Raw genomic sequence first — 16,825 nt, 5'->3', positions numbered from 1 at the left:
TCGTGAAGAGTGAGGGAGGCGCAAAAAGACCATATTACTGAGCTAAGTCTTAGCCATCCAGGGCCCATACATCTCTCTTTTTCTTCTCCAAAACGTGAAAACGGGCTTTTACATGGGGCTTTTACATCCCCGCCCCTCTTTCTGACAGACATACTAATACAACAGAAGACTAAGAGATACCTAACATTTGTAATCTTTTTTTTTTTTTTTGAGAAAGGTTTCCCTGTGTAGCCCTGGCTAGCCTTAAACTCACAGATATCCGCCTGCCTCTGCCTCCTGAGTGCTGGGGCAGAAGGCATGTGCCACCACGCCTGGCACCGATGTGGCCATCATCACCAAATCTTGGTTGTGGCCTTAGTCCCTAAGAAGCAGCTAAAGAGAGAGAGGGTCTCTTCTGGCTTACAGTTTGAGGGGATACGTTCCGTCACAGGTGGAAAGGCGTGGTGGCCAGGGTGGGGGCTCAGCTATTGATAATGCATCTTCAGTCAAGAAACAAAGGGCTCACAGAAAATAGGGCCAGGCTATAAAAACCACAAGGACTCCCCCAGTGACACACTTCTTGCAGCAAGGCTCTCCCACTTTCCCACACAGCACCACCAGCTGGAGGCTAAATATTCAAACACCTAAGCCCATGAGAGTCGTTTCCATTCAAACCATGCTTGTCAACTTGGTGAGATTTATAGTCACCCAAGAGACGCACCTCCGGGTGTTTCCAGAGAGGACTAACTGAGGCCCCTCCTATATGTGAAGAGCAACCCCACAGGCTGGTCCTACACTGACTATGGGGGAAAGAAAATGAGCAGGGCACTGACATTCGTGTCTCCCTGTTTCCTGCCTGTGAATGCAACATGACCGCTTACCCCATGCTCCCACCACCATGATAGGCGGCATCCCTCACACTGTGGGTCAAGCCCTGTTGCCAACAACCTGGGCTGAGAAAGAAATACATTCTGATCTAAGATCATTCGGGCCATTGTCACACTGAGGACAGAGGAAAATGATCTGCCCGCGGCCACCCACCTCCCTGAAAGCAAGCTGAAATGTTCTGTTTGTTTGTCTGTTTGGTTTTGTTGTTGTTGTTGTTGCTGCTGCTGTTGTTGTTTTCTCTGTGTAGCCCTGGCTGTCCTGGAACTCACTCTGTAAACCAGACTGGAACTCACTGGTCTTGAACTCAAAGATCCACATGCCTCTGCCTCCTCTTGCTCCTGAGTGCTGGGATTAAAGGCGTCCACCACCACCACCACCACCACCTTGCTTGTGCTGTTTCTTTAAGACTTGAGGCTTGCTTGGGTCCTGCCCTCTCCATACTTGCTTGTCATTCTATCTGGGGCAAAGCCCTTTCTTCCTTAACCTGCTTCTCCCAGATGTCTGGTCACAGGAACAAGAAACCTAATATGGAAAGTGAGTCGCATGGAGCACAGCCGACACTGACTCGTGAGGATATCATGAAGCTCCGGGGCCTCGTGAACAGGTCGTGGAAATGTGGAGGCAGGCCATCTGAGAGGGAGTTTGAAAGACCAAAATGCTGAAAAACTGCGGACAGCGATGGGTGCTCACTGGTTTGGTCTGGGTTGCTCGCGGTGCTTTTATTATATTTATCCCGTTTCATGCATGAGGGCTTTGCCTTCGTGTGCCACATGTGTGCCTGGTTCCTGTGGAAGTCGGGAGAGACTGACGGATCCTCTGGAACTAGAGTCTCAGATGGTTGTGAGCCTCCAAGTGTGTGATGGGAACTTATTAAAGACACACGCCTTTAATCCTAGCGCTGGGAGACAGGGGCAAGTGGATCTCTCTGAGTCCAGCCTGGTCTACAGAGAGAGCCTGTCTCAAACGAACAAACACAACAAAAAAAGTTAGGCTCCTCCTGGTTGGGGGATGGGCTCACCCACTCATCTCCAAATTTTTAACCCAGAATTGCTCCTGTCTAAAGAAAATAAGGGCCAAAGAGTGGAGCAGAGACTGAAGGAAAGGCCATCCTGAGACTGCCCCACCTGGGCATCCATCTCATATGGATGGGCAGCCACCAAACCCGGACACTATGGCTGATGCCACGGAGTGCTTGCTGACAGGAGCCTGATATAGCCGTCCCGGAGAGGCTCTGCCAGAGCCTGACCAATACAGATGCGGATGCTTGCAGCCAACCATCGGACTGAGCACAGGGACCCCAGTGGAGGAGTTAAGGGAAGGACTGAAGGAGCTGAAGGGGTTTGCAACCCCATAGGAAAAACAAGAATATCAGCCAACCAGACCTCCCAGAGCTCCCAAGGACTAAACCACCAACCAAAGAGTACACATGGAGGGACCCATGGCTCCAGATGCACATGCAGCAGAGGATGGCCTTATCTGGCATCAGTGGGAGGCCATTGGTCTTGTGAAGGCTTGATGCCCCAGTGTAGGGGAATACCACAGCGGTGAGGTGGGAGTGGGTGGGTGGGCAGGGGAGCACCCTCATAGAGGCAGGGGACGGGGGAGATAGGATAGGGGGTTTGCGGAGGAGAAACCAGGAAAGGGGTTAACATTTGAAATGTAAATAAATAAAATATCCTATAAAAAGAGAAAGAGAGAGAGCCAGGCGGTGGTGGCGCACACCTTTGATCCCAGCACTTGGGAGGCAGAGGCAGGTGGATTTCTGAGTTTGAGGTCAGCCTGGTCTACAGAGTGAGTTCCAGGACAGCCAAGGCTATACAGAGAAACCCTGTCAAAAAAAAAAAAAAAAAAAAAAAACAGAGAGAGAGACAGAGAGAGGAGAAGCTAGGCTCAGCCACTCTTCCACAATAGGTCAATTAAAGAGGCAACAGTAGATGTGTTAGGTTTATTTAGTGTGGCCACACTTAGGCAAAGGAACAAACAGAGGCACCAAGTGTCCCCTGAGCCTGTCCCCATCGCCGGGGCACTGACTTTAGCTTTAGGATTAAATAGGAAAAAAAGTGAAGGGGGCAAAATATTGGCTCAGTTAGCACAATTAAGAGGCTAGGGCGTGGTCTAGCTCGAGGCTGCCTCGGTTCTCACTCTCCAAGGCTGTTCTAAAGAAGTCTCTATCCTCGTCAACCTCGACGGGAGGGCTCTGACACTTTGAACAGGATCACTCCAGTTCCAGGTGCAGCCTCGCCCTCAGGAACGATCACTGTCACCCCAAGGATGATCTGTGTGGCAAGGATGCCGGGCTGACTCATGAGGAAAGAAAGCAACATCTTTAGGTTGCAGCAGACATGACAGATGCGAAGGCAGCAGCAAGCGAGGCCAAGTTCCCATGCAGCTTACCTTGAAGACCAGCCTGAAGGGTCGGTGTGCTGCGAGGAAAGTGCTTTCTAACCTAACCGTCTGCTTTTGTTTGGGAGGGGAAGGGAGGTCTACTGAGGATTGGGCTAGGAGCCATTTGTTACATTCGGTTACATTTTATGTCGACTTGACAGAGGATAAAGTCTTCAGAGCTGAGCCTCTTAAGCTTTGGCTGTAGGCAAGCCTGTAGGGCATTTTTCCTTAACTAGTGATTGATGGAGGAGGGCCCAACCCAAAGTGTGTGTTGCCACTCCTGGGGGCGGTCCTGGGTTCTATAAGAAAGCAGGCTGAGCAAGGCATGATGGGCAGGCTGGTAAGCAGCACCCCTCCATGGCCTCTGCTTCGGCTTCTTCTTCCAGGCTCCCACTCAGTGTGAGTTCCTGCCTGGCTTCCCTGGATATGTAACCCTTTCCTTCCCGGGTTGCTTTCGGTCTTAGTGTTTCATCACAGCCATAAGAAGCTTAAGACCCACTGGGCAATGGTGGCACACACCTGTAATCCCAGCACTCTGGGAGGCAGAGGCAGGCAGATTTCTGAGTTTGAGGCCAGCCTGGTCTACAGAGTGAGTTCCAGGACAGCCAGGGCTACACAGAGAAACCCTGTCTCAGAAAAAACAAATCCAAAAAAAAAAAGAGAGAGACACCTAAGATCTAACTGGATTCTACCCAGACCTTAAATTAACATTTTGGATGAGGCTGAACTGGAAGGTAATAGATTTGGGCTGGAGAGATGGCTCAGTAGCTAAGAGTATATACTGCTCCTGCAGAGGACCCAAGTTCGCTTCCCAACTCCGGTGTCAGACAGCTGACAATCTCCTGTGGCTCCAGCTGCAGGGGTTCTGATGCCCCCTCCTGGCCACATCAGGCACTGCACGCACATGACATACATGCCCACAGACACACAAACATACCTATAAATAAAAAATTAAAACAGCCGAGTGGCCCCTGCCTTTAATCTGAGCCATCAGGGAGCTGAGACAGGCAATCTCTAACTTCAAGGCCAGTGTGGTCTACACAGTAAGACCCTGTCTCAAAACAAACAAATGAGTGAATGAGAACCTCTTTTTTAAAGTAATACACTACTTTAGTGAAGGAAATTCTAAGATAGCACTAACACTCAGCTGTAGTGTGATGACTGCGTTTACTCATATCTACAACGAGAAGAACTAAAATATACAGGGAAAATGTGCAGTTTGGCAGAGGAAAAGAATGAGAAGAGTTTATAGTCCCCAACAAGGAGGGTGCAGACAAACTGTTGCACTGTTTAAAGAGATTAGAGCTATCAAATTCTCAAGGCAGATAGAGGCTCCGTGGTTAAGAGCCCTGACTTCTCTTCCAGAAGACCTGGGTTCAGTTCCCAGTCCTTACAGAGCAGGTAGCAACTGTCTGTAACTCCAGTTCCAGAGCACCTGACACCTACCCTCACACACAGACATACATTCAGGCAAACACCAATGTACGAAAAATAAAAATAGGTTATTTTCTAAAAAGAAAAATAAAATCCTCACGCTCTTCACCTCATGCCCTTCCCGACAGTGTCCTGAATGCAAAACTCCACACACCGAAGGCTCCGATTTAAGAAAATATTATCTCATTTGAAAGGAGAAGGGCGGAGTGCTGAGAAAGCCATTCAAAGGGTTCCCTGCTTGCAACAACCCACCTGGACCAGTCTTTTGCCAGGTCCAGCTTCCCAGAAGAAGCTTTCTAGACACAGAAGCCACTAGAGCTGTTGGAAGGGGTGGGTAGCATCTTATCAACTTTACTCAAGCTAGACTATCTGGGGAAGGGATAGCTTGACCAAGGGACTGCCTCCATCAGATTAATTAGCGACTGATGTGAGAGAGCCCAGCCTACTGTGGATGGCACCACGCCTGAGCAGGTAGGTGGTCCTGGGGTATACGAGAAGCCAGGCTGGGCATGGAGGGCAAGCATGTAAGCAGTATTCCTCTATGACCTCTGTTTCGGCTGCTTCCCAGATTTCGCTCAAGGATGGAGTGTGACCTGAGAGTTCTAAGCTGAGACCAACTCTCTCCTCCCCACGTTGCTTCTGGTCATGGTGCTCTACTGCAGCAATAGGAACCCTAAGACAATATCTGGAGCTGGCAGCAAAGCTCGGGAGTATCAAACAAGAGGCTCCAAGAGTCACGATGTGAGGCTGAAAAAGAGAATCCTAAGTGGCTGTGGCTGACAGTGATCCAGGACGCTGACAGTGCACGGGACGCAGTGAGGAAGGCTGCAGCTACGGGGTAAAGCCTACAGCAGGAACAGAACTACCGAACTTGCCGAGCCCATAGGATGCCGCCACGGCTCTCGACCTTACTAATGCTGTGACCCTTTAACACAGTTCCTCATGCTGCAGTGACCCACCCCGGTCATACAATTACCTCATCGCTACTTCATAGCTGTAAATTTGTTGTTACGAACCATAATGTAAATATCTGAAGCGTAAGCCCTGTATGGGTCACAACCCACGGATTGAGAACCGCTGCTCTAGATGCTGACCAGGGGGCTTCAGGGCTTAGCGGTTTCTGATGGGTTCCAGTGTTGCTTTGGTTCAGTCTCCTCTCACTAATGCCCTCACTTTCCGACCCCAAAGAGTGAATGTCTAATATATGCCATCGCATACTGAAAGTATATAACTTGGGTTTAAAAAAAAAAACAAACATTTTTGGGCTGGAGAGATGGCTCAGAGGTTAAGAGCACTGATTGCTCTTCCAGAGGTCCTGAGTTCAAATCCCAGCAACCACATGGTGGCTCACGACCATCTGTAATGGGATCTGAAGTCACTTCTGGTGTTTACTCACATAAGATAAGTAATTCTTTTTAAAACACACACACACACATACACACACATACACACACACACACAAACAGTGGTGGCACACGCCTGTAATCCTAGCACTCTGGGAGGCAGAGGCAGGCAGATTTCTGAGTTCAAGGCCAGCCTGGTCAACATAGTGAGTTCCAGGACAGCCAGGGTTATACAGAACAACCCTGTCTTTAAAAAACCAAATCCAAAAAACAAAAAAAAAACAAAAAACAAAAACAAAAACCCCACATTTTTGGTAGGCATCTATATGTGTGTGTGCTGTGCATGTAGGTGTACATATGTTTTCACGTGTGTGCATGCAAGAGTGTGGAGGCCCAAAGTCGACACTGGGGGTTCTCTTCAACCACAGGCCACTTTATTCATTGCCACAGGCTCTCTCCGTTTAACCTAACGCTTGTGGCTCAGTCTAGTTAACCAACTTGCTCTGGGGTCCTCATCTCCCCCTTCGCACTGAGTTACACGTGGGGCCCCACATCCACCAAGCATCTCTGTGAGTCCTGGGGCGGGAGAGGGGGCGGTCCAGATTCTAAGGACCACACCCCACCTCCAGCTTTTTACATTTTTATTTTGTAGGTGCTTAAGTTAACTAGGTCTCAAAAGATGGTTTGGCCAGCCATTGCAGTGCACACCTTTAATCCCTGCTCTCTGAAGGCAGAGACAGTCAGATTTCTGGGAGTTCAGGGTCAGCCAAGGAGAGAACCAATCCCAAAACAAAAGGAGGAAGAAATAAACTTTTGAAGAGTTTTGAAGCTGCTAAGGTTATAGGGACTTTGGAGGATGAACTAAATATCTTTTACACTGTGAGGTAAAGAGGAGTCGTCAGGGACCAGATACATGTAGAACATTCTGACTTAAAGACATATCTGGGGGCTGGAGAGATGGGTCAACAGTTAAGAGTGCTTGCTGCTCTTGCAGAGGACTAAGTCTGGTTCTGAGCACCCGCACAGGACGGCTCACAACCTCCTGTAACTTCAGCTCCAGGGGTCTGCTCCTACACCCTCTTCTGGCCTTTCTTTCTTAAGTGACTTCATGTTAGGTGTTTGGTCACAGCAATAAAAAAAAAAAAAAACTAATTAGAAGGGTGGGGAATTCAGATCAGTGTTAACAACAACAACAACAACAAAAATGTCCAGAATCAACCAATGAGATCTGCAGGAGATCTGTAGAGATCTTGCCTAGAACGCAACCTCGGCAGCACTGCGTGGGAGGCAGGAGGCACGAGGCACAGGCTGGAGAGGAGACTGCAAGAGTAAAAGCACTCCTTCAGAAGACCTCAGTTTGTTTCCCAAACTGGCTCCAAATTGCCCCCTATAACTCCAGCTCTGGGGGCCTGGCGTCCTCTTTTGAGCTCTCTGGCCACCTGCACTCATATGCACACACATAATTTAAAAATAATAAAAATAAATACTTTTAGATTTTATTTTGTGTGTTATGACTATTTTGTCTGCATATATTTCTGGGTACCACGTGCATATCTGGTGCCTACGGAGGGGAGAAGAGGGAGTCAGAACCCCTGAAACTAGAGAGTTACAGATAGTTGTGAGCCACCAGGTGGGTGCTGGCAACCTAATCTAGGTCCTTTGCAAGAGCAGCAAGTGCTCTTAACCAGTGAGCCACATCTCCGGCCCCATAAAGCTTGGGGGTGGGGGAGGGTATAGAGCCCATGGCTGTGTGCTCAGTATGGGAAGAAAACACTAAGGATTACTACGAAGGGTTATGAAGGGTACCAGAAATTCTGGGTTCAGTAAATCTAAAGATCTGAGGATTCAGCAGCTAGCGTCTTAAACACGCAGGCTGGCCTCCCCTTCAGCTAAGGGCTTAGTGAGGAGCCACAACCTGCGGAACTCTGCCAAAAACACTCCCCAACACAGCCGCCCTGATACACTGGGTGTGAGCTGAGGAGAAAGAGCAGCCAGAGGACAAAGAAAGGTGTGAGGGGGAAGGAGACCGGGGAGCCCGTGGAGAGGGGAGTCCCAGACATTCTAAAGCAGAGACCAGATTCTGAGGAGCAGGGGATGGTGTGGTGCTTGATGAGAGATCCCTGTAGTCTCCGGCATCTGCGTGTTTGGAGAACAAAGCTTAGGAGCGGTGGGCGGGCTGGCACCAGTCCCAGGGAGCTCTAACTCCTGCTTGCCTGCGCCATGTTGCTGCCTGCTGCCATGCTTCCCCGCAGAGACGGAGTCTTGTCCTAAGCCCCAATAAACCCTTCATTCATGGTACCGTATCGCAGAAACAGAAAAGTAACTGACACAGACGGAGACGGAGAGGAGACGAGAAGGAGCCCAGGTGGTGCGAAGCCGAGAAAAGAGTGTGAGTCAGGCCCACAGGAAACAAGAGGCTTATCTGCACGAAGCACTCTCTTAGATGTTTGAGGTACAGGAATGGACAACACAAACCTGGCACAGTGGCACCTACTGGTGATCGCAGCACTCGAGAGGCTACAACAGGAGGATGGAGAACTGAAGGCCAGGCTACATTACACAGTGAGATTCCCACCTTGGAAAAAAAAATGTTTATAAAAGTGGACAAGACTATAAACCAGGCAGTGGTGGTGTGCGCCTTTAATCCCAGCACTTGGGAGGCAGAGGCAGGCGGATTTCTGAGTTCGAGGCCAGCCTGGTCTACAGAGTGAGTTCCAGGACAGCCAGGGCTACACAGAGACACCCTGTCTCGAAAATAAAAAAAAAAAAAAATGTACAATTGGGCTGGAGAGATGGCTCAATGGTTAAGAGCACCGACTGCTCTTCCAGAGGTCCTGAGTTCAAATCCCAACAACCACATAGTGGCTCACAACCATCTGTAATGAGATCTGATGCCCTCTTCTGGAGTGTCTGATGACAGCTACAGTGTACTCACATATAATAAATAAATAAATCTTTTTTTAAAAAAGAAAAGGGAAAAAGAAAGCTAGACACTGTGGCACATGCCTATATCCCAGTGCGGAGAGCAGAGACAGGGCAGCCCTATGTGAACCAACCGATTTAGCTGGGACTGGAAGGTTCAATGAGAGATTATGTCTCAGGGGGAAAAATTAGTTGGAAAGCAATTGAGAAAAGACACCCAACATGACCCTCTGGTTCCATTCATGTCCACCCTCACACGCATGAACACACATGAACACCTTCAATGCTTTTTGAATTGGTTGGAAAAAAATCCCTGTTCTTGAAGGGGTAGGAGTTTACAAGGCCCTGCCCCCTCCCTGAGACTAATAGTTTCGAGACTCAGTCTTCAGTGGTGTAGCCTCTGCTAAGTTGTTTGTGCTTCTGTAAGGGATCCTAATTAGACTTGTTGATTGGCCAATAAAAAAAATAAATAAATAAAAATAAGAAATAATAATAAATGGGCAGGAAAGTAGGAGGACTAGCTAGGAAGAAGACAGGGATCAGTGAGGGTAGGATCGGACAAGAGATGGTGGAGGAGTAAAAGGATATGACCAAAATGTACTGTATGCATTACCTATGTATATATGTATGTATGTATGTATGTATGTATGTATGCATGTATGTATGTAGCTATGTATGTAGCTATGTATCTTGTATCTATGTATCCATGTATGTATGTATGTATGTATGTATGTATGTACATATGTATATACCTATGTATGTATCTATGTATCCATGTATGTATGTATCTATGTATGTATATACCTATGTATGTATCTATGTATCCATGTATGTCTGTATGTATCTACATATGTATATACCTATGTATCTACGTATGTATATACCTATGTATGTATCTATGTATCCATGTATGTATGTATCTATGTATGTATATACCTATGTATGTATCTATGTATCCATGTATGTATGTATCTACATATGTATATACCTATGTATCTATGTATGTATATACCTATGTATGTATCTATGTATGTATATACCTATGTATCTATGTATGTATCTATGTAACAAATGCTAATAAATATGTTAATAAATGCTCATAAAAACTTGGTTTAAAAAAAGAAATTAGAATGATTTCAAGTACAAAACAGGGTTTCAAAAAAAAAGTAAGTCCAAAGACTATGAGGAAAGATTGCAGGCCCCGAATGGGATAGGGACTCCCCAGGAAGACAACAGAGTCAACTAACCTGGACGCTTGGGCTCTCAGAGACTGAACCACCAAGCACAGAGCATGCACACGACTGACCTGGGCCTCCTGCACATATGTATCAGATGTGCAGGTTGACCTTCATGTGGGTCCTGAACAACTGGAGCAGGGGCTGTCCCACAGCTGCTGGCTCTGTATATGGAATATGTCCTTCTAGCTGCACCTTGACCGGCCTCAGTGAAGGAGGAGAGCCTAGCCTCCCTCACGGAGACTTACAGGGCCAGGGTGGGGGGATGCCCAGGGGGCCTACCCACTCAGAGGAGAAGAGGGAGGGAGGGAGGGAGGGAGGGAGGGAGGGAGGGAGGGAGGGAGGGAGAGGGAAAGATTTGTGGGAAAGGGTGACAGGGAAGGGGTTAGTGAATGGGATATAAAATGAATACATAAAAAGATAAAATTAAATTTTAAAAAAGTCCTGGGCCTAGAAAGCTGGCATTTCAGGGTACAGCCCAATACAATGAAAAGAGGGATGAGTGCTGGGCGGTGGTGGCGCATGCCTGTAATCCCAACACTTGGGAGGCAGAGGCAGGCAGATTTCTGAGTTCAAGGCCAGCCTCGTCTACAGAGTGAGTTCCAGGACAACCAGGGCTATACAGAGAAGCCTTGTCTTGAAAAGAAAAGAAAAGAAAAGAGAAGAGAAGAGAAGAGAAGAGAAGAGAAGAGAAGAGAAGAGAGGAGAGGAGAGGAGAGGAGAGGAGAGGAGAGGAAAGGAGAGGAAAGGAGAGGAAAGGAGAGAAGAGAAAGAGAAGAGAAAAAAGAAAAGAAAAGAAAAGAGGGCCGAGGACTTGGAGAGGAACCCAGACCCTAATAAATGGAGAGAGACCCTATCAGTCTGACCCATTCGGGAAGGGCTGGGCAAGAAGAACATCTCATTCTCCAGTGTGGTTGGCCCTTGAGTAAGGGTGTTGCCCCTCAGCCCTGTCTGTCACCTAGTTCCTGCAGAGAGAAAAGCTGATCGGTAGGAGGAGGATCCTGCAGAGACCTGATGGAGGACAGCGAGGCGGAGACCACCGGAGGGCTGGGGATACGGCTCAGTTGGTAGAGTCCTTGCTTAGCATGTGGACTCCCGGGGTACCACCACCCAGCATTGAAGGGAAAGCCCTAGTGACACAGGCCTGTAGCCCTGGTGACACAGGCCTGTAAGCCCAGCACTTAGGAGGTGGAAGCAGGATCCGGAGTTCCAAGTGACCCTTGGCTACACACATGCTGCTGCAGACCAGCCTGGAATACTTGAGACCCTGTCTTTAAAAGGGGGTGGGTGAGTGCATGCTGGAGACATGATTCGGAAGTCAAGAGCACTTGTTCTCATAGACCTCAGGTGCGAGCCCCTGGCATTCACGTGGTAGCTTACAACCACCCATAGCTACAGCTCCACGGGATATGATGACCTCTCCTGACCTCCCCAGGTACCAAGCAGGCCCGTAGTTCACAGAGATACACATGCAAGCAAAATGCTCACATGCATAAAATAAAATAAAAATAAAAAAATAAAACTGCAGACCTAGAGACATACAGAGAGGGCAAGAGTCACGTTGGGGAGGGAGGAGGAGGAGGAGAGAGAGAATTAACACCGAGGCAGAGGATAATAGAAATGAGCAGGTACAGAGAACAGAGGAACACAGGAAAAAAAAAAAAAAAGACAGGGACACTGAGACACTCCCAGAAACAAATCAACCCCAGCCTCTTCCAGGGCCCCCTACCTTACCCCCAGGTCTGGGCTCCCTGCCAGGCAGGAAAACTAGATCCGACAGGCAAGGGAGGGGCAGGAAGGTGGACCGCATTCCCGAACAGCCTGTCCTTAAGAACTGACAGCCACGCCCAGGAGCTGATGCAGGCCTGAGTGGGCCCCTCCAGCCCGTGGCCCTCGGTGCACCTGCTGTCTTGACCTAGTCTCAGATAGGTGTCCCTCCTGAGGGCTGTGGACACCAGGTGCTGTAATAACAGACACCTTGGCAGGGCATGAAAACCAGAGCCTAGGGTCGGAGCTGACCAAGTCTGTGGCAAGGTGTAAGAGATGCACATGAGAAGATATCCAGAAGCTACAAGGCTGGCGGGCACCAGGAACCTGGGGAAGGGCAGCAAACATTAGGGAGGCCAGGTACCTAAGCAGACAGCATGCAGGCTTCCGGGAGCAATGGAGAGAGCCAGGCACGGGGCGGGGGCGGGGGGGGGGTACACTTATTTTTCTCCCCAAGACAGGGTTTCTCTGTATAGCCCTTGCTGTTCTGAAACTCACTCTCTAGACAAGGCTGGCCTTGAACTCAGAGACCCAACCTCCTGCCTTTGCCTCCGGAGTGTTGGTTGGAGTTGAAAGTGTGGATCAGTACCACCTGACAAGACCCAGTCTTTTTAACGGGTGTTGGAGAGTGGCTTGGTGTTCACACCACTGACTGTTCTTCTAGAGGACGGGCAATACCTACATTGCAGCTCGGAATCATTTGTTACTCCCGTTCCAGGGGATCTGATGCCCTCCTCTGGCCTCCCTGAGCACCGGGAACACATGTGGTGCCTAGATTTACAAGTAGGCAAAGCACCTATATAATGAAGTAAAGGTTATTTATAAAAAGAAAAAAGAAAAGTAACAGAAGTGATAAAGTCCCAGGTGTGAGTTCCTGGGAACCAAAGGCACAGAGCCCAGGAGTTCCAGAGCAGCGATGTTAGAATGTCACTGGTGTCTTTAGGAGTCAGGAGTGTGCTCAGGAGCAGGATGTATACCTGTCTGGCATTTGAAGGTACTATCCAGAACGGTCCCCCAGAAACAGCTAGGGTACTGGCAACAGGTCTACAGTACAGGTACAGGGGGGACTTAGGAGGATGCGTGTATGCACAGGCACGCACACATGTACACACACACACACACACAGCCTCAGGGAAAATGGATAGATACAACAAGAGCTGGAAACTGAGTGGGGACATGGGGTTAGGCATTCAAGGAACAGAGAAGTCCCAAACTCTTGCGCCTCCCACACTAGTCTCCGCCCTGCTTCTCTCCTGGGTAAAATTCCCTGCCAATTCAACTGCTGCCACACAGTGAGGATCTCAGACAGGATGGTCGCTTGCTTGGCAACACTGCTGCTGCTGCTGCTGCTGCTTCTAATGTTGATGCTATGGTGGGGCTGGTTGGTCCGCAGAGCTCAGATGCAGAAAGACCTACCCCCTGGGCCTGCGCCGCTCCCGGTGCTGGGGAACTTGCTGCAGTTACAGTCTGGACACTTGGACCGTGTGCTCATGGAGGTGGGTTAGGAGAGCACAACTCTGGGTTTGTGAAGGTGCTGTTGTACCCAGAAGAGGGAGCAGAAATACCAGTTCACTGAAGAGACAGGGTTAGAAGCCTAGACTCCTGTGTCGGAGGGAGGAAGGCTAGAGTCTGGACCCCTGTGTCTGAGGGAGGACAGTGAGACCTGAGCCCCAGTGTCTAAGAGCTAGCGCCTAGACTCCAGGGGCTGAAACTGAGAGGTGGTTTAGAGCTGGACCTGGAAAATGAGGGGGTGAGAAACTCTGGGGTAGAAGGAAGACCTAAGGTCTCCACGGTGCTTCCCATAGCTCTCCAGCTGCTGGGGCCCGGTGTTCACGGTGTGGCTGGGCCCGCACCCTGCAGTGGTGCTGTGCGGCTATGCGGCGCTCCGCGATGCATTAGTGCTGCAGGCAGATGCGTTCTCCGGCCGCGGGTCCATGGCTGTCTTCGAACGCTTCACCCACGGAAACGGTGAGGCCCAGGGTGGGTGGAAGTGGGTACTAGATCGCTCAATTTAGTCTAAGGACCAGTAGAGCCGAGCAAAACGGGAAGTGCTTAATAAAGAATGGTGCTAATGAGGGCAAACTGTTAGGCCTGGGGTCCAGTGGAGGTTCACAGTGCAAGCAATAGCAGCCTAAGTTCCTAAGCCCTAAGAGCTGCTCAGGGATCCTAGGCACAGATGAGGTCAGGCTGCATGGTTTCCGCTGACGTGGTTGGCACATGGTCTGGGAAGCGCAAAGCAGTAAGAAGCCATCCTTAGAGTGGTAAGGAAGTGACTGGACCCAGCACGGCCAGCTCTTGAGTTTTGGTTCCCACCGTAGGCATAGTGTTTTCTAACGGGCCGCGCTGGCGCGCACTGCGCAACTTCGCACTCAAAGCGCTGAGGGAGCTTGGCGTGGGCACCAGTACCATTGAGGATCGCATCCTGGAGGAGACGGCATGTGTGCTGGACGAATTTCAAGCCACCATGGGTGCGGTCTGGCAGGGAAAGCATAAGCACCTGGTTTGGGGGTGAGGGGGGGGATGTGACTGATGAACTGCCAAAAAACGCTTTGGGTACAATGCGACAATCCAAGGGAGCTATGGGGAGGAGGGAACGCAGCTTCTGTGTGAGGGGTCACACCATCTTATCAGAGGTTTGAGGGTGAGGGTCTCCTCTGCAGATCTTACTAGTCACTTTTAGGGGACCACGGCTTTATTATATGACTCAGAGCTGCTCTCACCGCCAGGAGCTCCATTTGACCCGCGGCAGCTACTGGATAATGCTGTATCCAATGTCATTTGTACTGTGGTCTTTGGAAAGCGCTATAACTATGGGGACCCAGAGTTCCTGAGGCTCCTGGACCTCTTCAGTGACAATTTCCGAATCATGAGTTCCCGATGGGGTGAGGTGAGAGGATGAGGCTCCAATTTCTCATTTTACTTGCAGCCTTGTGCCAAATTCCAGGGGCATAGTCCTACATACAGTGGCTAGAGATTTAATGACAAAGTTCTACAACCCACAAAGTCCTGATTTAACTTCCACACTGAGAAAACATGGCCTTGTCCAGGGCCCCATTAAGACCATTTTAGGGCTGGAGAGATGGCTCAGCAGTTGAGAGCATTGACTGCTCTTCTGAAGGTCCTGAGTTCAAATCCCAGCAACCACATGGTGGCTCACAACCATCTGTAATGAGATCCGATGTCCTCTTCTGGAGTATCTGTATACAGCTACAGTGTACTTACATATAATAAATAAATAAATCTTAAAAAAAAAAAGAATATTTCAGCAGGATATGGTGGCACACGCCTTTGATCGAAGTACTGGGAAGGCAGAGGCAGGATCTCTAATTTGAGGCCAACCTGGTCTACATATGTTAGCCAAGGATAGTGAGAATATTGGAGAAGGAGAGAGGGAGAGGGAGAGAGGGAGAGGGAAGAGGGAGGGAGGGAGGGAAAGAAAAGAAAGGAACCCTGCCTCTGCAGACATACAATATGTTCCCATCCCTCATGGACTGGATCCCTGGTCCCCACCACCGAATCTTCAAAAACTTCCACGAGCTCCGACTCTTCATCTCTGAGCAAATTCAGTGGCACCGGCAGTCACGTCAGACTGGGCAACCCCGTGACTTCATTGATCATTTCCTCGACCAAATGGATAAGGTACCCGTCCCCCGCTGCCCTTAACCGTACCCACCTGCCAACCAGCAGGCATCAGAGCGCCTGTCCGTCTGTCTCCAGGAACAGCAGGCCGTGGAAAGTCATTTCCAGGACGAGACGCTGGTGATGACTACTCACAATCTTTTCTTTGGTGGCACTGAGACCACGAGCACCACACTGCGCTATGGGCTCCTCATTTTGCTCAAGTACCCCGAGGTGGCAGGTTTGAGAACTGGGTCCAGCCCTCCCCTCCCCTCCTCCTAAGTGAAGAGAGGGTGGCTGGGGTGGGATCTCAGTAAAGCACAACTCACAGCCTCCAACGACCTCAGCCAAGGTGCAAGAGGAGCTGGATGCCACTGTAGGTCGGACCCGCGCCCCTAGACTAGAGGACCGTGCCCGCCTGCCGTACACCAACGCTGTGCTGCATGAGATCCAGCGCTTTATCAGTGTGCTGCCACTGGGGCTGCCGCGGGCCCTCACCCAAGACGTAAACCTCAGGAACCACTTCCTGCACAAGGTGCAAGGGAGCCTGGGAATTCTGCACGGGGCAGTGGACAATTCAGAGATTCATTTCAGCAGGGCTAAGCAATCAGTACCCTGGGGGCTCCTCTCCCAAGCTCCTACTATCACCTTAGGAGCTGGGGTGGGGCTGGGGTGTAGCCATCTGAAAGCCCTTGCCCAGCACCTGCAAGGCCTTGTGTTAGGTGCCAACAACAGGAAGGGTCTGGGTGAGGTGCGCACACTCAGTCTGTGAGTAACACTGTGTATCCTCCAGGGCACATTTGTGATCCCCCTGCTCATGTCTGCACACCGGGACCCAACCCAATTCAAGGACCCTGACCATTTCAATCCCACCAACTTCCTGAATGACCATGGCGAGTTCCAGAACAACGATGCCTTCATGCCCTTTGCTCCAGGTCTGGGCGAGGAGGGAGGGCAGCTGGGTGGCTAGCGCTGGGGGCCTGGGAGGAGGTGCCTGCTATCCCACACCTGCACCCATATCCACAGGAAAGCGGATGTGCCTGGGTGCTGGCCTCGCCCGCTCTGAGATCTTCCTCTTCCTGACGGCTATCCTGCACAAGTTCTCCCTGCTGCCTGTGGGAAGTCCTGCCAACATCAACCTTACTCCACAGTGCACTGGTCTGGGCAACGTGCCCCCAGCCTTCCAGCTCCGCCTGGTGGCCCGCTGAGGGCGGGCTTCACTAGTCTCATCTCAGTGGCCCTGATAGCCTTACC

General features: G+C 50.1%; 1 protein-coding gene across 1 annotated transcript; it reads left to right on the top strand.

The window, feature by feature from the left end:
• Positions 1-13,263: 13,263 nt before the first annotated feature.
• LOC127673008 (cytochrome P450 2F3-like) lies at positions 13,264-16,824 on the top strand. The gene is made up of 9 exons (XM_052168527.1): positions 13,264-13,449; positions 13,759-13,921; positions 14,272-14,421; positions 14,680-14,840; positions 15,416-15,592; positions 15,671-15,812; positions 15,919-16,106; positions 16,365-16,506; positions 16,598-16,824. Exons 1-9 carry the CDS (start codon positions 13,264-13,266, stop codon positions 16,777-16,779), a joined length of 1,491 nt encoding a protein of 496 aa, XP_052024487.1. The 3' UTR covers positions 16,780-16,824.
• Position 16,825: the final 1 nt, after the last annotated feature.

The sequence above is a fragment of the Apodemus sylvaticus genome, chromosome 1 (genome assembly GCF_947179515.1).
Source record: "Apodemus sylvaticus chromosome 1, mApoSyl1.1, whole genome shotgun sequence".
NCBI classification, from domain to species: domain Eukaryota; kingdom Metazoa; phylum Chordata; class Mammalia; order Rodentia; family Muridae; genus Apodemus; species Apodemus sylvaticus.
This window is presented reverse-complemented; position numbering and strand designations above follow the sequence as displayed.